The sequence below is a fragment of the Rhinopithecus roxellana genome, chromosome 2, assembly GCF_007565055.1.
Source record: "Rhinopithecus roxellana isolate Shanxi Qingling chromosome 2, ASM756505v1, whole genome shotgun sequence".
NCBI lineage: Eukaryota > Metazoa > Chordata > Mammalia > Primates > Cercopithecidae > Rhinopithecus > Rhinopithecus roxellana.
The window spans coordinates 83,159,457-83,184,596 of NC_044550.1; the positions used below are offsets into that span (position 1 = coordinate 83,159,457).

General features: G+C 39.2%; 1 protein-coding gene across 2 annotated transcripts in view; it reads right to left on the reverse strand.

Moving 5' to 3' along the window:
• SLC10A7 (solute carrier family 10 member 7) overlaps positions 1–25,140 on the reverse strand; it is a 261,442-nt gene that overhangs the window by 57,517 nt on the left and 178,785 nt on the right. For both annotated transcript variants that reach the window (XM_010361375.2, XM_010361368.2), the window contains exon 6: positions 11,562–11,597. In XM_010361375.2, coding sequence (XP_010359677.1) covers positions 11,562–11,597 — 36 coding nt within the window. The remainder of the gene's footprint in view (positions 1–11,561; positions 11,598–25,140) is intronic.

Genomic DNA, 25,140 nt, shown 5'->3' on the forward strand with positions numbered 1-25,140 from the left:
GAATTGTAAATTGGCTTATTCTAACCTAGAGGAAAGAGGAAAGCTGTGAGGAATTGAGCTTCCACGCCATGAAGGGCTGGAGGCAGAGATACTCAGAGGCCTCTAGGACCAAACTTTGCTCCCTAATTTTTGACCAAAGGATTTGGTCTTGTCAATCCTGAGTGTGGTTTGGGAACCAAAGGACCTGCTATTGCTAAATATTCTCTTAAGGAGAACACATGATTAAGTTCCTCCAGCTTGGTTACCAATAGGCAAGGGAGTAGCAAGGAACCAGTGTCTTTCCAACTCTGGATCGACCCTACCCTGTCAAGGAGCACCCCCGGTAGCTGGTGCTGAAGAAAGAACTAAAGGGCAAGGGGAAAGCCTGGCTAGGACAAGACTGCCCCAACTCATCCCATGTCTCCAGCTCACTTCAGTGAAGTCTGAGAAGTCCCAGACCAGCAATGCAACTGGCCTTCTTGGGACATTAGTCCTTAATGGGGGAGGAAGTTTATCAATGTCACCTCTGTCACCTCTCGGGCATTTGAAAACTGCTTACCAGGTGCTTCCCTTCCCGTAGTCAGAAGTTACCCTCAGCTTCAAGAGGAGATTTGTCTTCACTTGCTTTAGAACAAACACCACTGAGCACAAGGTAGAGAAACTGACTCAATGTGAAGTAACTAAGACAATCAGATAGCTAGTTTCTTTTCAAGTGGTTTAGGTTTTATTATCACATCTCACACGTGTGTCCATTAATTATGCAACCATAATTGGAAACAAATTATAAAAAATAATCATTGTATATGACACTAATGGCTGTATACATTGTTTCTGTTCATAGTGATGGGATCAAAAGTTGAAGAATTTTCTATCATAGACAGCCAGTTACTAGGCTGACTAGTAATACTAGTCTAATACAACTACTAATGATGACTGCAGCCTTGAAAGCTGCCCCTGGATCTCTTTCGCTGACCTGGACCTCTCTCTTCTGTGAACTCCTATTAAGCTCAGTTCGAACCACAGTTTAGCAGTCAATTTCTTCTCTAAATTTCTTCCATATTCTTGATTCTTGTTTGCCCAAATAAGTTTTAAGTTTCTTCAAGGCAATTATTACGCCCACTTCTTTTTCCTCTTACCTATGTTACTTAGGATATAATATTCAAGAAAAAGTAACTGTGTGCTGATAATATGTTTTAAAACAAACTGTGGGCCGAGGCGGGCAGATCACGAGGTCAGGAGATCGAGACCATGGTGAAACCCCGTCTCTACTAAAAATACAAGAATTAGCCCGGCATGGTAGCGGGCGCCTGTAGTCCCAGCTACTCGGGAGGCTGAGGCAGGAGAATGGCGTGAACCTGGGAGGCGGAGCTTGCAGTAAGCCGAGATAGTGCCACTGCACTCCAGCCTGGTGACAGAGCGAGACTCCGTCTAAAAAAAAAAAAAACAAAAAACAAAAAAAAAAAACAACTGTGTCTCCCAAAAGGTATGCTTAGCAAGCATAAACCGGAAGGAGCATTCAAGGGGAGGCCAGGCCGGGCGCGGTGGCTCAAGCCTGTAATCCCAGCACTTTGGGAGGCCGAGACGGGCGGATCTCGAGGTCAGATCGAGACCATCCTGGCTAACACGGTGAAACCCCGTCTCTACTAAAAATACAAAAAACTAGCCGGGCGAGGTGGCGGACGCCTGTAGCCCCAGCTACTTGGGAGGCTGAGGCAGGAGAATGGCGTGAACCCGGGAGGCGCAGCTTGCAGTGAGCCGAGATTGCGCCACTGCACTCCAGTCTGGGCGACAGAGCAAGACTCCGCCTCAAAAAAAAAAGAAAAAAAGGGGCTGGGGGGGAGGCCGACCCAGACTGAAAGCACCTTGTGTTCTCTACCAGTTGTGCAGTCTCAGTCCAGGGACAAAATCTCTCTGAACTTAGGTTTTCTCATATAAAGTGAAGATAATACCTCCAAAGCTAGTCATGCCTGTTATGTGGGATTATGCATCAAGTAACCATAATTAGCTACTCAATAAAAATTATTCTACCCCAGAAAAACAAGGTTTCTTATGCAGAGATGTGAGAATTCAAACCTATTGAATTTAAGAACTGCTGAAATGGAAACTAATAGGAGAGACAGTCAGATCAAGGGAACGTATAGTCAGCCTAGAAACAGAGCCTGGTATGTATATATTCTGTATACATATGTGTTTGTGTATACACATGCATATATGTATATCAGTCCAATAATCACAGTGCCTTATAAACCTACTTGCTGAGGGGCTGGCTCTCTAAGAAACCAAGTCACATAAAACCAATTGAGAGAAGAGCTAGCAGTGCCCCCACTTACTCAGGGGGTGCTTACATGATTCTGAATGGGTGAACATGTAGGCCAATGTTTGTCAAATACCCCAAGGTAATGATGTGACCATCCCCACATATGAAGATGGTGTCATCTATGAACTCCGAGGATGACTTTCAGCAGCAGTCAAAGCTTGCACTCCACATGTTTCAATAGGTCTTGCTGCTCAATTGACCTTTATGGCTGGAGAGGGGAGAAGTGAGGCTTTGGTCTGTTGTTCTAATGGTAAAAACTCAAAGTGTTACTGACCTTTTTCTGCCAATTATGGACTTATTTAAATAAACTGATGGTCGACAGAATTTGGGGGCTTGAGCCCATGAAAACAACATCCAATACATGGTTTCCTTAGACTGCAATTACACAGAATTAGACTGATATGTTTCTATAGTGTGAACAGTTATCTTTGACCTACTTTGTCTTTCAGAGGGAGTAGGAAAGAAGTCTAGATATACAGGTAGCTTCCTTTCATTCCTCTTCTTAGAGTAAGCAAGATGTAGTTGGGGAGAAAGTATGAGTTAACTACTATGGAGACTGGCAGTCATATGGAGACTGCACAACTGGTAGAGAACAGGGTTCCACAGAAGGAAAGGTTTCAAACTGCTTGATCAACTGTCCTAGTACTGTTCACTAGGGTTTAAAACCCAACCGCCTGACTTCACAGCCAAAATGCTTAACTCAGCCCTAGTGCTTCTTCATCTTAATTACCATCCTATACTACTTTTCAAGTTTTAGAATCTCCTTCAATATTCTCTATTATATGCTGCAGATAAAGACCATAATAACGGCTGCTAAACATAGTATTAGTGATAAACCACATCAAAGGAAAGCAAAGATACGCAAGTTTTTTAGTGATGTTGGACACAACAGAGAATCAGAACCACGCAAATGAAAAGAAAACTGAAGTAAGTATGAGATCCGTTGAGAAACACTGGAAGTTTCTATCTACCTTTTCATTCTCCTCACATTAAAAATTTTCTTTCAGTAGAAAATTTATTGCAAAAAATCTACTTCTATTTAATGAAATGTTTTCTATGTTAGTTATCTCCTTTGAAATATTATAACTGTGAAATAATTTCTAAGTTGAATTTTAATTATTTGTGCATATACCCTATTTTCCCTATTAAACCATAAGATCTTTAATGAAAGGACCAATGTCAGATTAATCTTTGTAGTATTCACAATACACAATAGGTCTCAATAAAAGGATGATTATTTTATTTAATATTATTAAAAAACTGTAATTTATTTTTCATAGCAAATAAAAGGTAAGAGGTTATGAGTCAGGTTGAGTTCCTAACCTCCTAACCATTCATTTGTCATTTGAATCATTCTAATCATTCATTACTCATCTACTTTTCTATTGCCCTCCTTCCAATACATATTTATTGAATACTTGGCATTGAAGATAAGGTAATGAATAAGACATGCACAATTCCAATTCCTGGCCTATCAGAAGTTAAAATCTAGTGGACACTTGCCACTTGTACCATTGTTTCATAAGGAAGATTAATATGAAATTCCAAGTAATGACCTTATAAGTACAGTTTTTAAAGCTGGACAAGGCCTTAATTTATCCTCATAGACAGGAACTCCATGGACTGAGGAAGATACACTGACAAAACAAAGAACAATAATTTCTGCCCTTGCCTAAATGAGAGATATGTTATTAAGATAATTGAGGTAATGTATTTAAAGCACTCTGGGTCCATGATAATCTGAATGCTTCTGTGCCCCTAAAATTTGTATATTGAAATCCAAACCCCTGGGTGCTGGTATTTGGAGATAGGACTTTGGGAAGTGATTAGGTCCTGAGAGTGGAACCCATATGAATGAATTAGTGCTCTTATAAAAGAGGCCCTAGAGAGCTGCCTTGCCCTTTCCACCTTGTAAGGACACAGCAAAAAGCAGCCATCTATGACCCAGAAAGCAGGCCTTTCCCAGACACTGAATCTGCCTTCATCTTGGACTTCCCAAGCCTCCAGAACTGTCAGAAATAAATTTCTATTGTTTATAAGCCACCCAGTTTGTGGTATTTTTTTTACAGTAACCTGGATGAACTAAGACAGGATCTTAGTAGTAAAAAGTGATACTTCAGGGAAAGTCTCACTGCTCTCCCTGCTGGCCATGGTAAACATCAGACTCATTTACACGCAAGATTATAAAATTATAGATTATGTATGGTTATAGAATCCTAAAGTTTTAAGTCTTAGGACTCAGCCCATGATTAAGATTTGAAGTAGTTGGCCAGCTGCTGCACTTCAGATGAGTGCTTTTGAGGAATCTTGATGTCCTCCTGGGATTCTTTTCTATTTTTCTCTACTACGTGTCAAATGTAACATTTGCATGGCTCTTTACAGTTTACAATATGCTTTCACAAAAATTAACTCATTTTATCTTATCATAATCTTCATTTTACAGAGGTAAAAACTGAGGCTAAGAAGGGTTAAAGAAAACCTACTTTTACATAACTAGTACTGGCTGCCAACTAAACCAGAATTTTATGTCTTTTCATCATACTGAGCTACCTCTCTACAAAGAGAGTGTGAGAGAAAGTGAACTCAGTTCCTTCAAAGTGGCTTCATAATAAAGAATATGTCTCTGAAGTTAGAGCATATAACAAGAAAATAGCAGTTTTAAAAATAGCTCCAACCCAACTTTTTGGACAGATGCATCCATTCATTTGTCCAACCATGCATTCACTTTCATTCAAAACATTCAAAAACATTCAAAAAATGTTTTTGAGTGACTTCAACTATCAGGCACTATTTTGGGTATGGGGATTATGACAGTGACTAAAACAGATAGCATCCCTGCTCTCTTGTGATGCTTACATTCTAGTTGGAGAACACAGATAAACAAATTAACAAATGACTAAGATGTCATGAGATAATAAATGCTAACAGGAATATATGATGGTTAATTTTAATGTATCAACTTGACTGAACTATGGGATGCCCAGAGAGCTGGTAAAACATTGTTTCTGGGTATATCTGTTTGGGTATGTCTGGAAGATATTAGCATTCAAATTAGTACACTGAGTAAAGAAGATCCACCCTCACCAATGGGGGCAAGTGTCATTCAATCCGCTGAGGGCCTGTATTGAACAAAAAGGCAGAAGTAGGGTGAATTTACACCTGTCTTGAGCTGGGACATCCAACTTGTCCTGTACTTGGACACTGGGACTCTGGGTTCTTGGGTCTTTTGGCTCCAGGACCTATACCAGTCACCACCCACAGCCTCTAGTTCTTAGGCCTTCAAACTCAGACTGGAGCTAAGAGTTATACTATTGGTTCCTTTGATTCTCAGGCCTTTGGCCTTGGACTGAATTACATCACTGGATTTTCTGTTTTCCCAGCTTCCGGATAGCAGATAGTGGGACTTCTAGGCTCCATAATTGCATGAGTCAATTCCCATAGTAAATCTCTCTCTCTAGGAGGCTACTATGCGCTAGAGCTCACTCCTTTTCTCCTGCTCAAGGACATGTGTCCATAAGCTCTCCCTTATTTTTTCTGTATCAGTTTTTCTCTCCATAACTGGGTTAATCCTACTCACACAAATGTGCTACTAATTTTCCCAATTTAAACAAAATCTTCTATTCATATTTTATTACTTTGTTAGTACACCATTTTCTGTACCCTTTACAGAAACATTTCTCCAAAAGAGTTATCAATTATCACTGTCTTTAAGTCTTCTTCCATTCTTTCCTCAACCCATCCAATCAGGCTTTCAACTACACAACTTTGATGAAATAGTTCTTGTTAAGGTCCCCAATGACCTCTGTCTTCTTAAAACCAATGGTCAATTCTGAAACTTCATTTTATTTGAACTATTAGCAGCAACTGAAGTAGTTGATCACTCTCCTCTTTTTTGAAATACATTCTCTGCTAAACTTCTAGGACACCAAAATTTCTCAGTGTTCCTCCTAAGCAAACTGGCCATTCCTTGGTCTACTTTGTGAATCTCTTACTATTGCAGTGTCCTAGCACTTGATCCTCTCATATCTTTCCTTTTTTATTATCACTTTCTTCCAGTCTAATTTAAAATCCATCTAGATGCTGACCTCTCCCAAATATATATCTCTAGTTAAGACCTCTTCCCTGAATTCCAGACTCATGTAGTCCATTGCTTACCTGATGTCTCTACTTAGATGTCTGAAAGTCAGTGGAATCCAAGTATCTCCTATGCTGAATTCTCCTTATGAGTTCCTTCAACCTGCTTAACCCTAAAGTCTTCCCTATCTTAGTAAATGGCCACTCTACACTTCCAGTTGCTCAGGACTGGAGTCACCTTTGACTCTTCTCTTTCCCAAAAAAACCTTCATTCAATGTCTCAGTTCTACTTTCCACTTCTACTTACAACTACCTCCTACCAGATTTACTCAACCACTCTGGTCCAAGCTAACAGGATCACTTGCCATAATATCATTAGCTTTCTAACTGGTCTTCCTGCTTCCACCATGGTCCCCTTACAATCTGTTCTCAACCTAGCATCCAGAATCATCCTTTAAAAAAGTACAGCAGAACATGCTATTCCTTTTATCAAAACCCATTTAATGGTTTCCTGTCTCTCTCAAATTAAAATTCCAAGTCCTTACAAAGGACTTTAAGGTCCTAAATAATTTGTCCCTGTTCTGTCTCTGACATCATCTTTATCTCCTCTCTCCCTTGTTCACTGTATTCCAGTCACACTGGCCACCCTGGTGTTTCTTAAGGATACTGGGTATACCCTCAGGACCTTTGCACTTAGTGTTCCCTCCACCTGGAATACTCTAACCCCAGAAGTCTCACTCCCTTATCTCTTCCAGGCCTTTGCTCAAGTATCATTTTCTCAGTGAATCTGAACTTGACCGTCCTATTTAAAATAGCAACCCTCTCTCCCATCCCAATCCAGTACTTCTTATTCCTCTACATTATTTTACTTTTGTATTCAGCACTTATCACCCATCTCACATGCTATATTTCTACTTATCTGTTGGTTGTTTCTTTCCACTAGTATTCTCAGAATGCTGTTTTGAGAGCAAAGACACAACTGTTTTACTTATTGTTATATTCCCACACCCAGGACAGTGTCTGGCATGTAGAAATAACTCAGTATATATTATTGAATGAGTAATGAATAAGTTTAAATAACTTTTTTGAGGAATTCTGCTGTAAAAAGAGAGCACAGAAATGGAGTGCAGGTAGGACAAGGTGAGGTTTAATTTTAAGATGTGTAATATTACAGAATGCTTATATGCTAATAGAAATAATCCAGTAGAGAGAGAAAATGTGATAATATAGGAGAAAAAGGAATATCTGTATGAATCATATCATTAAGTAGGACATAAGAGATGACATAACTCAAAGAAATTCCTTTAGAGGGGAGAAAAGACAGTTTATCTATAGAAACAGGAAAAAAGGCGAAGAATATGGCTACAGATGCAGGTGGGTGGGATCACGTAAAATTTCTCTGATTGCTTATTTCATCGTCAGCCAATTTCCTTTTGGCAATACTTGATATGAAAAAAGAGGCACTGGAGATTTGAGAGGCAAGGAGAAGGTGTGAAATGATCCTCGAGAGTGGAAGAGTGAATTAATTAAAGGAAAGTAGTAGAATTGCCAGGCTCACTTACATTTAGTTGTCATGAATTTCAAATGAGACCAGTCAGCATGGTAGTATTTTTGTTCCAGCAAGTTCAGGTACATATGCAGGAAGGTGTAGAGTTAGATTTCAGCAGAGTTAGTACTTTTCCAGGCAAATATGAAGCACTAGAGATGAGTAAGATTGTTGATGGTGCATGTAATAAAGGAATTATAATGATGGACCATGAGGTCTAGGCTGGGTAAGATGGGATGTGAGGGCATGGGGTGAGAGTTGGGGTATAGTTAGATGCATTGTAAAGGTGATAAAGTAAATGAATTGGCCATTCCAGTGAAGAACTTTTGGTTTGGGGAATAAATCATAAGGCAGGAGCTGTTAGTCAGAGAGGAAATTTGAAAATTGGATTATTGAGGGACGCAGTTATTGGCAATAACAAAGTGAAGGGCCTGGAGTAGTTGGCTGAGATAAAGTGGAGGGCAAGCTTGCTGGAGATGAGGTCAAGAATTTAGAGATCAGGGTATTGGAAGGACCAACTATGTGAATACTGAAAATACCAAGAATTTTTAAAGTATACTGTTAAAAAGAAAACAATGGGAAGATGCTGACATTTTTTCGGACTGATAGTGGCCTGGGGTTCTACCGATAATTACAACAAACAGGAGTAGCAGGTGGTATAGCTGTGTTGGCACAATCTTCAAAGGAACCAGGGTATTTTATGGAGAAGGCATGGGAAATGATCTGGAATTGGTAATGAGGTACAAGGAAGACACCTTCCCCCATTTCAAGGCTGTGGCAGAAACATGAATCATAGGACAGGTTTTGGGTGGAGCAAGAAAGTGAAGGAAATATTCTGAGAAAAGGTTGGGAATACAGCTGAGATTCCATCAGCAAAAATGGCCTTTGTTAGCTCTTATGCCTGAATATCCAGAAATTTCCATTTTTATAATATGATAAAATAAGACAATACTACTTCCAGGAGTCGTATTAGTTTCTTGGACTTCTATAACAAAGCCCCCAAACTGGGCAACTTAAAACAACAGAAATGTATTGCCTCATGGTTCTAGAAGCCGTAAATCCGAAATCAAGCAGAGCCATGTTCCCTATGAAATCTATAGGAGAGAATCCTTCATCTCCTTTATATTCTGATGCTTGCCAGCAATCTTTGTTATTTCTTGGCTTGTGGGTGTATCACTTTAATGTCTGCCTCCATCACCACATAGAATTCTACCTGTGTGTCTCTGCCTTCTCTTCTTGTTCTTATAAGGACATCAATCGTATCGGATTCAGGGTCCACCCTATTCCAGTATGTCCTCATCTTAACTAATAACTTTTGTAATTACCTTATTTCCAAACAAGACCACATTCTGATGTACTTGGAGTCAAAACCTCAACATATCTTTTTGGAGGAAACAATTCAACTCACAACAGGGGCACTGAGAAAAACAGTACACCGTTTATGGAATGTGTTCATATATATACATTTGTAAGAGATGGGTCTCCATATTTTGCCCAGGATAGTCTTGAACTGCTGGGCTCAAGTGATCCTCACACCTTTTCCTATCAAAGTGCTGGGATTGTAGGTATGAGTCACCACATGCAGTCTTTGTTCACATTTTAAGTCATTCAGGTTCTTGTTAAGTTACTTGCTTAGTAACTGAGTTCTTGCTCAGTTACTTGCTCAGTAAATGAGGCCTGGTAACCCAAATGCTTAAGACATTTCCATTGTTTATAAAATGCATGACAACCTAAACAGAGAAAATGTGTTATATGCTATGCATGTGATATAAAGTCATAATACCATATGTATCTAATGATGTGTGTGATAATGCCACTGAACCTACTGGGATAGCCCCGTTGACTCAGAAGGGAAGCACTAAACTTTTACATTGAGGGTCTTGGCAAGTCTTTCATTATTCTTGTAGCTCTATAATTTTAGAATGTTGAACGTTACAACTAAAGCTCCTGAGCCTATGGATCTGTGAGTAGGGGAAAGCTTGTAATAAAGTGATGCCACAATTTTTATCAGCATGTTACCATACAGATATGGAAAGGAGGGCAAGAAAATTACTCTTTGGTTCTTTAATTACAAGTCAAAAAAGGGTCTCAGAGATTCCAACCTCTGAGATACTCCAAAGTGTTACATCCTAGGCCTCAGCCACCTAGTTGTGGCTGTAACATCTCCCCTGCTCTTCTTAAATGAGTTACAAGAGTAAGAGATGTCACTCTTCCACAACAGAGAAAACCTAGGTGATGCAGCCATTTATTGTGCATTTACCAGATGCTGAGCTCTATACCAGTCCCTTGATCTACTGCGAGTAGGGACCTCAGATAGGCCTGCATCCTGTGCCCACCACGGGCTGCATTTGGGAAACTGTCCTGTGATCCCAGGTCTTGGAAATAAACAAATGGATGATTCCAGTTTCTCACATCTAGTAGCAGGTAGTTACATAATAAGTCTTTTCTTCCAAATTAATGCAAATAGTCTCTTTAGTTTCAATTTGACTAACTGCAAATTCTGCATTGGTGGAGTCCATGTCAATGAAGTTTGTTATGCTGAGGAAAGTGATCTGATTATTTGACTCTTCTTACCTTGTCAGAATGGAGCCAGCATTTCAAAAGGGAGAGTAAGGCTGAGGTTTGTTACTTGAAGGTAATGTCTTTCATGAAAGATGCGAAATCCAACTGTTTAGTAGTATATCTATCCCTCCCTATTTCCTACTCAGCGGGTAAGAAATGAAGTCCCTCATTCTATTACTCTAATTGAATTCCAACTTGGGTAATTACACTATAATTAAATAAATTTTCCCCACAGTTTTAATTCACTGATAAATAGTGTTAGTCAAACAGCTACATTACATTCCCAGAAACACATCCCCACTACATTTCAGTGATAAGCAGAGTGATTTATATTTGGAAGATGTGTGTATGAAAACATGCACAGTTCATAAAGTATTTTAGGTATCATTCATGATTACATATGCTTTGCTCAGCATGAGATAACATTAATTTCTATTATAATCTTTCATCTAATTTCTCATATGCTTACTGCCAAAAGAAATAAGACAGCTAATTAGCATTTCTTGTTTTCAGAACGGTTTTTGTTTAGTTAACTAGAAGCCCGTATTGATTTGTATTTTTAATTTTTAAAGCACCTTTCATTATCTCTGGGTGATAGAAAGGAGGAGATGTTACTTCCCATTCTACAGATGGAAAAAATTGAGGCAGCCTTTCCCAAGGGGAGGAAGCTAGTTGTCATCAGTACCAGCCTAGGAACCCAAGCTTCCTCTGATCCCCTGGACCTAGGGCTCTTTCTGTTAAACACTATCAAACACTGGGTCACTATCAATCACTTTAGTTTTACTAATGAGAAAATAAAGAGTAGAGTAGCTGTAACCTGTGTCATGGGGTCATTTATTTGTAATATAATGATTTAGCCAGGAGCTGGAGGCCTAATGACTGGGTCCTGATGCTGTTCTTGGATCATGAAATTATGAAGCTTCTTCATATCTGAATATTATTATGTGGTACAGCTAAACTGGAATAACAATTCAAAATATGGTACAAAATAATTCAAATCTCATTTTTGTTCTAATGATCTTTCTTAAAGCATTGTAGATAGCTTTTAATAAAAGATATTAAAGACAACATCAAAATACTCACAAAAAGCAGCAGGAGCAGGGGTGTTATAACAATGCCCTGAAAGAAATAAAAGAGAGGATGATCATTTATCAGAAAGCAGGACACTTTCTTTGCCGTTTTAAACTCTGAGGCATGGGAGTGCTTATCTTCTCACTGCTGTTTGATAAAATCTAGGCGATAAAGAGGGGAGGGTCCCAATCTTAGCTTTCTCTTCCATAATACCTTAACATCTCTATTACAATTATTTGTATTTGGCATCATCAAAGTACAACCACCAATCTGCCTTAGGTTCATCTTTCCTTTTGTAAAGCTAAATTCCCTTCCACATTGCACATGGATCACACAGATAGAAGCTGGTGGCTGGCAAGCTTCCTCATTCCAAGGCTTTCAACTCTAACTTGGATAAAATGCCCCTTTTTGAGAGAAGACAGGTGGTTTAGTCCCAGTTGGGGTCCTCTCCTGAGCAAAGACCACGTCAGTTGTGATGAATGAGATGTCGTGATTTTGTAATGTGAACTGATCTCCCCTAGGAAATGAGCTGGGATCTCAAAACTCATTTCACTTGATTAGACTTCATGTCTCCATGGTGGAAGGCAAGTCTTTCATCTAATTCAGCCACATAGGACCACCTCGGTCCTTCTGCCTCCCCTAGGCAGAAATGAGCAAAAGATTTGTTTTCTTCAATGACAGGGAACAGTTTGAGGCTGTTGCAATGAAGCAGAATACCAGCTTTTAGGTTTCTTGAAGGCAAACACTTTAAAACTAAGTGTTTGAGTTGGGAGTTGAAATGACAGGCTTCAGTTTTGGAGCAGCAGATGATTATTTGCCCGTCTTAGTTTTTCCTTTATCTCTCAACACTTCATTATGATTTATACAAGAAAAAGCATTTCAGATTTTTATTAATGAATTCTACTTGGAATTTTAAAATCTCAGAGAATCTGAGGTTGTGCATGCCTAAGAGAGAAAAGAGAGAGAGAGAGACAGACACACACACACACACACACACACACACACACACACACACACACAGAGAGAGAGAGAGAGAGAGAAAAAGAGAGAGAGAGATAGAGAGACAGATAGACAGAGGTACTATACCCAGACAGTGTCCAAGATCCAGATCTGGGACTACTTCATTACTTTTGGAAGAAAAACAGTCCTTTTTTATCCTTTTTGTATTTACATGAAAGTCCCTGTGTCATAACAGCCACTCAATTGTTTTGCATGTGGCCCAGGAGGGACTGGCTTACCTTAAATGAACAATGCTACCATGTCTTTCTTGGGCATATATACATGTGAATATCCATAGACTTGTTTTATTATTAAACAATAGAATGAATGTTTTTTATTGTGCACACTTTTGCAACTGGCCAAAGAGAATACAATATTTTAATCTAAGAATCACTTTAAATCCAACTTATTAAAATAGGTAGGTATTGTGGCCTATCAACTCCATTGGTATCTATGAAACAGGTTCTCATTAACACATTTAGGAGAGCCAGATGTGCTAAATAACAAACAATTGATAACTTAGAAGGGCTACTGTCCTTCAATGACCTGTACTAAGTTCAGACTTTAGGAGGAATTCCAAACTTTAAAGGGCCACATGAAAATGAAAATATCTGGCTGACTCAGTCTATTCCCCCATGGGAGGCATGCAATTTCAAGCAGATTTGTTTAAACACATAATTAAACATCCACTTATATACTGGGTACTGGGCTCATCCAGGAGATTCAAGAATGAGTACAACATGGTCCCCATGCTTAAACGCTTATAATCCAGTAGAGGACACTGATCTATAAACAAGGTTCAATATAGAGTGCTAGAACTGCTGCAACTGGCGCTGCCACAACTACCGGTGCGCATTGTCCAGGGGCCTGAGGAGTGATACCCCCCACCTCTGTGCCACTGCATCTAGCACCCATGTGCACCACTGGGGGGCCTGAGAATAGCCCCACTCTGCCTGCACTGGCACACGTGCACATCATCTGAGGGTCTGGAGATCGACATGTGCCACCCACTGGTATCTGCAGGCACCATCTGCAGACCAGAGGTCAGGCCAGCCCCACCTGCCACCAGTGCACTAGCACTTCTGCACATCATATGGGGGCCTAGGGATTGACCCACCCTGCCCGCTGCCGCTGCCACCGGCACCTGTGCCCACCATTGGGAGGCCTCAAGAGAAGCCCACCCTGCCTGTTGTCTCCACTACCAGCACCAACATAGACCCTCAAGGGGACTAAGACTAGGCCTCGCTTAGCTGCTGCTGCCACCTGCACAGGTCATCTGACAACCTGGGGATTAATCCATCCCTCCCGCCAGCACCCATGTGCACCATGTGGGGGCCTGAGGACGGGCCTCCGTGTGTGCCGCTAATGTGTATGTTGTCTGGGGTCCTTGGGATTGACCCACACTTCCTTATCACCACTGGTCCTTGTGTGGACCATTGGGAGGCCTGAGGCCTCTCTCACCTGCCACTGCAGGCACCAGTGCCTGTGGACAACATTCCAGGGCCTGGGAATTAATCTGCCCCACCTACTGCTGCTGACACCTGTTTGCATCATTGGTGGGCCTTAGGAGAAGCTGTCCCTCTTTTACCACTGCTGCTGCCAGCACCCATGCATAGTGTCGGCACCAACTCTGCCCACTACTGCCAGCACCTATGCAAACCATCCAGGGCCTAAGGGCATGTCCACACTGCACTCCACCACCACCTCTGGGGTCCATGGACTGGACTGTCTGGAGTCCCTATCCCTAAAAATGCCTCATGACAGCCTCCACTAACAACCACAACAGACACCACTGAGCTGATTACAGCTGAAGAAATACAAAGACTACATTACTGTGCCCATCCAGAATCAAAGCCAAGGCAACCTACCAAACCAACTATAGATACATCTATAGGAAAAAGTCTTTCCCTACTAAAGTCAGTCCATAAAATTGGAAGAAGCAACTGTTATGCCAGATGTGCAGTAAGGACAAAAAAAATATGAAAAAGCAAGAAAACATGACACCTTCAAAGGAATGCAACAATTCTCTGGTAACAGATCCAAAGCAGAAGGAAATTTATGAAATGCCTGAAAAAAATTCAACATAACGATATTAAAGAAAATCAGTGAGATAGAAGAGTGTTGTTATCCACAGGTTTTCCTCCCTGAATACTTCTAATGGATAGTCACCAATACATGATAGTTTCTTTGTAGCTCTTCCAAGGACTTATGATATTTGTTCCCAAAATAGTAAAAATTTCATAGCAAATAGGAAGTATTTGCTAATTCTGGATTTAATATTCCTTCTTATTTTCTCAAGAATAGCTGTTCAAGTTCATTACGAGTGAGTCACTGTATAATGCTGAAACCTACTTTTCAGTTGTATTAGGAAGTGAGTCAGCCAGGAGGCATTCACTTTGAGAAGAGCACCGTAATTTTTAGTAAAGTCATCACAATTATTATTAAAATAATAAAAACTAACATTTATGTAGTACTTACGTTCGATATTGGACCAAGGACTTTAGGTATGTTATTTTATGTAATCCTCACAACAACTCTCTGACATAGGTACTATTATTATATTATCCCATCTACTAGGTAAGAATGTTGAGCCTCAGAGAGACCGACTGAAGTAGGAAGAAGCAATGCCAGGAATTGAACCTCCCATTGGCTCCAGAGCCTGTGCTCTTGAACAGTGTAAATAAAACCTTTGCAATGTTAAGCTATTTCCTCAGGGTTGTATTTTAAGAGTTAATCTGAAAGGAGCTTCAGGCTCAGTATGTCTTTTTGATGACATAAAACAAATTGAGAGGTAAGCCTTCATGTCATATGGCAGACACATTTTTTTAGAGTCAAGATTTTGCAAATATCAGTGGTAAAAAGGGTGAGCTAAACATTCTAACTGCATCAGCAAAAATCATTGAAAACTAGAAAATTTAATAAACATGTTATTTTCTTTTGAGTATATGCAGCTCAATTTAATTATTTCTCTTTTCTCTTTCTTAAGTAAATTCTCCTGAAAATGGATAAAACCAAAGCAGTAGGAGATAAGCACTTCTAGCAAAAGATGTTACCTCCTCCTTGCAGATTCAAGATCAAGGCATAATTTTAGCATCCTTGCAATTGGGATGGTGTATAAAGCTTTCTGATTGCAACACTTGAAGAAGTCAAGTCACAAACTGACTGGCTTTCATTGTCTCCTGAAAAAACTTTCAGAAAATCCATTTACACTTCAGATGTGAATGACTAGGTGAATGTATTTCAATGACTTTAGTGGAAAGAAAAAGCGTGTTAAATCTTAGATACAGATTTAGTTGCATCAAAATACTAACAAAAAGCCCCAAATAACAACAAGAGAACAAAACTGTTAACGTGCTTCTCTCATCTATAGGACTTGCAAAGAAAGGCAAAAGTAAAGTGAAATTATGAAATTTTTGAAATAGAAAATGTTATCAAGAGGTTTTGTTGCAACAACTACAAAGATCACACAGATACTAAAATTGACTTTTTAGATTTGTCTCCAGGATACTGCATTAACTCAGTTTTCACAGAATAAAGAATATAAGTTTTGAAAGGGATCTGAGAGATACCCTGGTCTAGTCCTCATCTAAAGTGTGAACCCCTGTCTCTGTCTCCCTCATGTCCTTATATAATGCTGAAAGCTACTTTTCAGTTGCATTAGGAAATGAGTCAGCCATGATGCATTCATTCTGACAAGAGCACCATAATTAAGTTTTGGGGAAGTCATCGCAATTATTATTAAAATAATAAAAGTTAACATTTATGCAGTACTTATGCTGCATACTGTATTAAGGACTTTTGTGTTATTTTATGTAATCCTCACAATTCTATGAAGTAGGACAGCATTATATAAGGATGGGAACTGCGATGGCTTGGCCTTTGTCAGAGAATCTCCCAGAGAGAAGATACCCTTGCTCTTCAGCCAAACAGTGGCCCGGCTGAAGCTTTCTCACGAGGAGAAAACTCTTATACTGCTCCCAAACCACTACCACTGCTGCTCTGTCTTCCCCTTGAAGCAGTTTAGGGCAAGCCTCACCCTCCTTCCTGGTGATGGCTTTTTAAATGATGCTCCCGAATGGTGTAAATAAAATCGATGCCTTCTTCAGCTACTTCCTCAGGGTTATATTTTAAGAGTAATGTTGAAGTTAGCATTTTAGCCCCTACAGTAAGTTTTCTCTAGGACAAAAGTCCTCAGTTCCTCCACTGTTCCTCTTAGGGCAGGGTTCTGAGCTTTCTCTTGGACATACACTCACCCAGATAAATTTAAGGGTCCACATTTATGGGTCAGTCTCACTTATTAACAATTGACCAAAACTTGGAAATGAGGCAACAAGAGGACAGCATGTCCCTTTAATGTCATCTTGGAGTATTATCTATCAGCCAATACAAGGTTTACTTAACCACTTTTGTTTGATTTCTATTTACTATTGGTTAAGACCCTGACTATAAAATTATGTGTTAACTTAACCGAGTTTTGTTCAGTAGTGATGGAAATGATTTCTGTCTAGAAGAAAAATAACCACAATAATTACGGTTTTATTGCCCTGTAGGCATTGGCCAGTTTTGTCTCTAATTCAGCATACTTATTTCAGTATGCTTTTCTAATGGCCTGGGTAACCCCCATTTTTATAATCTCTCCAGAACTAGCTTCACCACCCTGATGGTTTCCTCATTATTCAGTTAAATAAATGTTTGACATGTGTTCATTCTGTATGTGTAAGAAAGTCATGTTTTTAACTTTTTGAAAATTATACTTTGACAACTCCTTTCTTCTGAATTTGTATTAATGGAAATATCATTTTTAAAAAAAGATTACTGTCAACCTAAACCTCCAGGCTATCTTCACCTTTTGTCCTGTGGTCAGTATATAGTGATATCTTAAACAGTTAGTGAAAAGTTCATTCTTCAAGAACAAAATGATATCAAACCAACATTTAATGAGCGAGACTGGTCAACAAATCCTAAGCAACAAATTATAAAGAGGTGGTATAGGGAATTCTGGACATATCTAAATTCCAACAAAATAGTCAGGGTATATAGTCTCCAAAGAATATGACATTATAAGCATGAATGTCAAGATATATAACTGAGAAAACTTTTAGAAAAAAAGAAAGAGACATTAGGAGCCTAGGGAAGGGTAGTTAGAAAGAAAGTGTTGGTGGACTGGTGAGCGAGGGCCTCTTTCCTCTCCTCTGACTATACTTTCCCCTTTACAACTAGACCTTCACAGACTAAGGACCTTAATATGCCCAAATCAAACATTTAGCAGTTATGGTCTAGCAGCTGACATGAGCATGCTGGTTTGTTTATTAGGCATAGTATACTATAGTGAAGATAGAGGCATCAGACTATTTGAGTTGGATCATAATAGCCACTGAAATTGTCCAGTTAATTCTCTCTAGTCTGAGACCACGTGCTATGATTTGGATCTGTGTCCCCACCCATATCTCATATTGAGTTGTAATCTCCAATGGTGGTTGTGGAGCCTGGTGGGAGGTGATTTGATTGCGGGGGTGGATCCTTCATGAATTGTTTAGCACCATCCCCTTGGTGTTATTTTCATCATAGTGAGTTCTCATGAGATCTGGTTGTTTAAAAGTGTGTAGCACCTCCTACCTTGCTCACTGTCTTGCTCATGCTTTCACCAGGTGAAGCGCCTGCTCCTGCTTTGCCTTCCACCATGAGTAAATGCTCCCTGAGGCCTCCCCAGAAGCAGAGGCCATCATGCTTCCTGTACAGCCTGCAGAACTGTGAGCCAATTAAGCCTCTTTTCTTTATAAATGACCCAGTCTCAGGTATTTCTTTATAGCAATGCAAGGACAGAATAATACACCATGCTCGTCAAGAAAACTTTTAGTAATAATTTTGTTTTCCAAGTAGCATTTCTGACAGGAAGAGAGCACACTGACTAGTAGACATCGGTCTCCTGGAACATAACCACACTAAGGTGTGCTGATGACATTTCTGGATATGTAAAGATATGGACCTATTCCTGGATTGTGGTGATCCCATTAAAGCAATGTCACCCAGTGAGGCCTTACAGGAATGGCAGCTGGCTTGTCCTAACAACATTACATTTAATTAAGCAAACATTTATTGAGTACTACGTATCACACATCACTGGTGCTGAGGGGAAAAGGTGAATATATGGTTTATGTCATAACAGTTTATGCCATAAATAGTTCCCACCAGAGAAAGCAGTTCTACCTTGTTCTTCTCTAACTTTAACACTTTGATCAAAAAATACCTCTATCATCTTATCTTCAAAAAAGTGTGGTGTTTTTTCAGGCCAAAATTAAGGATCTTATACACTTAAATTAAACATTAGCTTATTAGATTTGGCCTATGATCTTTTCAGATTTTGATTTGTCACTGACACATTTAACATATACCTACTTAGTGACTACCATGCCAGACCCTATTAGATGATGAGACACAGAGGCGAATGACACATACACAATCAATGACCTCAACCTTTTTTAGAGAAGACAGTTAAGCAGTTACAATAAAATGATAACGTTCAAAATGAACATTACAGTGAGCTATGAGAGTGCTTAATAGGGAGGTGAAAGCAATTAAGATGAGAACTGAAAGAAGAAAAGGAGTTAGCCAAGCAAAGGAGTCAGAACAGAAGAAGTGGAGGGAGAGGAAACACAGGCAGAGGGGAGAGACTGTAAAGGCACTGAAGAAAAGAAGAACACATAGAAACTGAAAGCGAAGAGCAGAATGTGAGGGGTGCAGCTGTGAGAGATGAAGTTAAAAGACAGATGAATCAGAAAGGCCTATTAATCCATGGTACGGAGTTTGGGCTTTACTTCAAAGCAAGAGGAAGCCACTGGAAGAGTTTATGCAGCCATGGGTGTGGGGAGGGGCAATGGCACTGGCACGGTGCTCTCTGTGGTTAGGTAAAAATCACTTCTACTTTAGAGAAGACATTAAAGCAGAAGAAGATCAGAGGGAGGCAGGCTAAGCAGGAGGCTATTCAGGACTCCAGGCAGAAGTTGATCTGGGCTAAGGCAATGGGATCTTAGTCATCAAGATGGACCAACAGAACAGATTCAAAACGTATTTGAAAACTAGATTAGTAGACTGTTCAATTAAGTTTGTGGGGAGAGTGTCAAAACAGAAGGAAGAACAGTTTCTTAGTTTTCTAAGTGATTCTTAACCAAACAGGAGATCATAGAGCCAATTACTGAGCCAGAGTGGAACTGGGGATGCACAGATCCATTTATCTTGGGAAAGATGATGAGTTTCAGGTACCTGCAAGGCCTCCAACTAGAGATACTGTAATAGCTGGATTTATGAGACTGAAACTCAGAATAGGGTCTGGACAGTGAAAAGAGCTGAGTAGTCCTCAGTGTACAGCTTGGTGTGGTGATTTACTGCTACAGAAAATAGGTTAAGAAATGTAGACTATAGATTGAAGCTTATTGAAGGCCTAGATGAAAATAATTTCAATAGATGACTAGCGTGAAAGTTAAATTGGAGTACATGGAGGACTGAGAAAGAAGAGGGAAAAGTGAGGCAATTTGGACAACTCTTTCAAGAAGTATAGCTGTAAAGAGGAGATAAACAACAACAGTAATGTAAGAAGAATTAAAGTGTGGTAAATGGAGTTCGTTGTTTTTGGTTTTGTTGTTTGCTTTGTTTTGAAAGAATCTTAAGGATTCTTAAAATTCATAGAAAAGAGGCAAAAGAGGGTCACGGGAATAGAGATTTAGTAAAGAGAAGGAATTTTACCTATTGCAACTAAACAGGCAGCAGGGAAGGAGCCCTAGCACACAGCTAGAGGGTTTAACTTGTAGGACAGCAGAAGGTGGGTATCTCTTTATTGTAAAAGAAGAGCAGAGGTTATAGTAGGTACAGATGAACATAGACTTGAATGCTTGATGTTGGAAAGTTGAAGACATTTTCATGTAAGAGCTTCTCTTTTCTCTATTTTGTAGAACATGAAGGATTTTACTAAAATGAGGGGAAGATGGGTGCAGAGGAAGGGGAAAGTCAGTGATTGGGAACCTGTGTTATGACTATTGGGACAGAGTCTAAGATGGTGAAGGGTCTGAAATTACCACACTTTCAAGACGACAAGTTGGTCTGCCACACATTCAAGTATGCTGGCAGAAGACTCAAGAGTCCTGGATCAGAGCCAAAGGATTTTACCACTCACAGAACAGCAAGCAGCCGAAGCATGATGTTGGTGACGTTTCCCCTTGTCCCCAAGTCAAGGAGGTGATGCACATGGGCTTGAATGGATGCCTGCAGAAGCAGTGGACTGCATTCCAGGAAAGGAATACTGAGCTTAAGCAACCTGAATCTTTTATAACAGGCATAAAGCAAAGCTGCGCTTTGTTCCAGAGTTGAGAACAAAGGGTAGTCAGTGCCTCTGCGGACAAAATGTATAGAAATGTGAGACACAGAAAGAACTGTCGCCCAACAGAGGACCTGTCCCGCAGACCAACCCAGTTGATATTGGTCATCTAAACACAAGAGTTATCAAGCCCATTATTGCTCCCATCAAATACCACTACTGAGCTAATATTCCCATACAAGGAAATGAAAATCAGATAATCATTTTGGAATGACCAGAAAAACTTCTCTCCAACATGACATTGATCGCCTAACACTTCATGAACACTATCATTTAAACAAGATGCTAACCAACTGAAGTGACTTCCAACTCATAATTTACTCTCTTTCTTTTCTTAAAATGGGTGAATCTGCTAAATGTCTTTTTGAAATCTAGATCCTCACTAGACTGAAATGTGATTTAAGCACCAGCAACATTGGTTTCACCTGGAAGCTTGTAAAGAACTAGCTGAATATCAGACTCCGCCCCAGAACTACTGTCATAATCTGCATCTTAGCAAGATCCCCAGATAATTTGTAGGCACATAAAAATGTTAAAAAATGGATTTAGATTCTAGAGCAGAGGTGGGCAAACTTTTTCTGTGTAAGGCCAAATAATAATTATTTTAGTCTTTGCAGGGATTCTTCAGCAATTACTCAACTCTGCTATTGTACCTGGATAGTAGCCAAAGACAATAGGTAAACAAATTGGCGTGATAAGATTTGCCCCAGGGCCATAGTTTGCAGATCCCTGCTCTGAAGTATTGCTTTGAATTAGAAATTATATTTCAAACAGAAATAAGTGTAACAAACTTGTTTTTAATAACTTGGCTTTGAGTGAACCCACACTGGCTTCTAAAAATCACACTATGTTCCTTTGTAACTCCTTATAACCCACACTATTTAATGACCCATTCTTTAATTTTTCTTTAGACTGATATCAAAATTACTAGTTAATAGTGTATAAAATCCACTTTCTTCCTCTTTTTGGTATTTGCAGTGATGTTTGCACATTCCCAGCAGCTGTTGATTCTGCTCTTTCTCTTTATGATTTGTCAAAGATAGTGATTCAGAAATCTCAAATGTCAGTTTTCTCAGGACCCTATGATGTAATTTGTCTGGGCCAGCAGATAGTCTGCCTGTCTTGGACCTGCTTTCCTTTGCCAATATTTACTTTACCATTTCTAATCTAAAGTTGGTTCTCCTTTACAAGAATAATGGAAGCAAAGGGATGGGGATCAATGCAGAGGGGAAAATTAAAGATGCTGAATAGCAGACGGAATGTGTGGGGTTTAGGGCTCCAATATCTAGAGCTATATAAAAGAGGACAGACAAATACAAGAACACAAAAGTGGAATAATATGTACATTGCTGATTAGAACTAACATAGTGATATATGTTAAAGATAAAAAACAGCGTTCAAACTCATGACTTCTCTTTTTCGTTTTTTACTGAAAAACCAAATCTTCAGGCTACGTAATCTCATAGAACTGTAATATATTAACTTGGCTTTTTCTATCCAGGTTAAGAGTAACAAAACCAATTTGAAATTTGATTACAGCCCAGAGCAACATAGATGTGGGAACTTTCTAGCATTTTCCAAAAGATTTTCATGTAAGCATCTTCTAAGTTTTAGATTTAACATGTAATAAATAATTTTCTAAAGAAGTTTCTTAAAAATGCTTATTTGCAGAGTATATATTAGACCAAGGAGGAAGCAAAAGGAAACTAAATCAAAATTTATTTTTTGAAGACTAGATTATAAAGACATAAGCTTTCATAGTGAAAGTAAGACCTACCAGAGCTCACTTTGGCCTGCATGCCTCCACCATGGACACACAGCTGCAATCTGAGGTTGCAGTTTTACTTTCCCTGAGAACACATGGAGCAGCCGATCATTAGTAGCACCGCAAACATTACACACAAGACGCACAGCTCTCTTAAAATGTCAAGAGGGTCGTTTCACATTATCCAATCGTCAGTCAAAGTTCCTATGGCTTGAATATTATGCACAGGAGCTTGTAGTATTTCTTGTTTTAGAATCATGGTTCAGTTGATATAAAATACCACAATCATAAAAACAGACAATATTTATTGAGGTATATTATGTACTAGGAACTGTGCTAAGTACATTACAAACATTATCTAATTTAAAATTCTGGTAAGTAAATTGATTATCCTAATTTTATAGGTGAGAATAAAAAAGAGGCTTATAGAGACTAATCTAAGGAAGTGTTAGAAGACAGAACTCAGCAAAAGGAATAAAAACAAAAATTGAGAGATCAGGAGATGGTCTGAGTTGTTAAAAAGAAAAAAAACGTGCAAAGGAGGAAGTAGAAAATTTAAAAGAAAAAGGTATTTAGGAAACAGACTGTAGAAAATTAATGTAAAATACATAATATTAATCAAAATTAGGGTCAACGATTACATATATAACTTGCCAATGGTGTTGGAATACATGAAAATAAGGCACTAAGTAACTCTCTTAGGTCACTAGAGTGAAACTGGATGTTTTTTCCCACTGGTTTAAAAGATTTAATGTGTATCTGCCATTCTGCTCATTGATGTCTGTAACATGACAGTGCCTGGCAAATACTAGGCATGCAATATTTTTTTTTGCTGAATGAAAGAACAAATGAATAGATGAATGTGTGTCCATAAATGTTTCTCTCAGGGAGCAGCATATCCATTTGATAAGAAACACACACACTTTCTGAAATGCTTTAAAACCCTTGTGTTTGTAATAATAATGAGACTAGCTGACATTTATTGAATGTCTACTGTGAATGAATGTCAGCAACTGTTCTATGCTCTTTATATTTACTCACTCATTTGGTCCTCACAACAAACCTATGAGAAAAATGACACTATAATTCTCATTTTACAGAGGAGAAAATTGAGGTGCATAGACAAGGAATTGTTCAGAATTCCCAAGCAGTAAATGGCAGAATGGGAAGCAAGTCATGCAGTCTGGTTCCAGAATCCAAGATCTTTACCATTGTGTTTATATCCTGGATAAGAGTTCTTTAAGAATTTAGAGAAATCAAAGAATTCTAGCTGAAAGAGACACTAGGAATATGTGTTACCTCACTTTACAAATGGCAAAGTTGAGGCCCAAGGAGGCAGTGTCTCTCACTCTTGGGTGCAGAGTTAGTGGAAACACAAGTAGTAGCACTTTAGTGTCTCAAATTCCCTGCCCAATTCTTTATTTCTGATACCACACTGCCTCCTACAAACCACTTGAGTAGAACAAAGCTCACATATGGAAGATCTGAAAGCAGTTACTCAGCACTATATTATTCACCATACATATAAAGCAAAACAAAACAAAAACACATAGATGATAAAATTAGAACAGATTAGAGGAAGGTTTTTAAAAGAGATTAGATCTTGAAATAGGCACTTTCACCCTTACCCTAAAAGGCCCATGAATTACCAACAAGGCATTGGGAGAACATTTTTGAAAAAGCAAGGCAGAGACGTGGAAGTGGAGGAGGGGACAGTATGAAGCTCAATGAGGACAGAGAAAGGAGGCAATGGAAAGTGACTTGCAAGAGATTTGGGGAAGGGGCTTCTCATGTAGGTTCCTGAATGTTAAAATAAACTTCTAAAATAATTAAAAATTGATTCTCTTTTAAACAAGACACTTAGAATAATGGTTTAATCAAAATCACTATTCAGATTTATAAAAGAACTTTAACATAAACAAACAAAACACCCAGACCATGTCTACACATGTGAAATGAATGGGTTTGGCACAGCTCATCTATTCCTTTTGGATGTGTCTACATGACGGCACACACTGCTGTTAGATCTAGCTGTGACGATCAATACTGAGTATAAGATGGACAAAATGAATGGAGACAGCTGCACTCCACTTGCCTTGTTTCATATATCAATGATCTGATTCACTCTGGTTTTTATAATATTCCTTAGCTAGAGCCATTCCTACAGCTTAGAAAACTGGCCCTGAACTTTGTGACTCAGAAAGGCTTCAGTCAGGAGAAGGAGGTGGATTAACCAATGGTCCTAAGAAAGATTTGCACCTCACACGAGCATCATTGGTCCACAAATCCTCCTGCTACCCCCAACACAAAGAGGCAGTAGGATATGGGTACGTAATTGCTTCTTTCCCCATCTACCTCCCAGCGCTGAAACCAATTTTAAACAGGTTTCTCCTTAATAACATGTTTATTTATTTTTTTTTCTTCAAGCCTAATCTACCAGATAAGGCATTTCTTCTCAT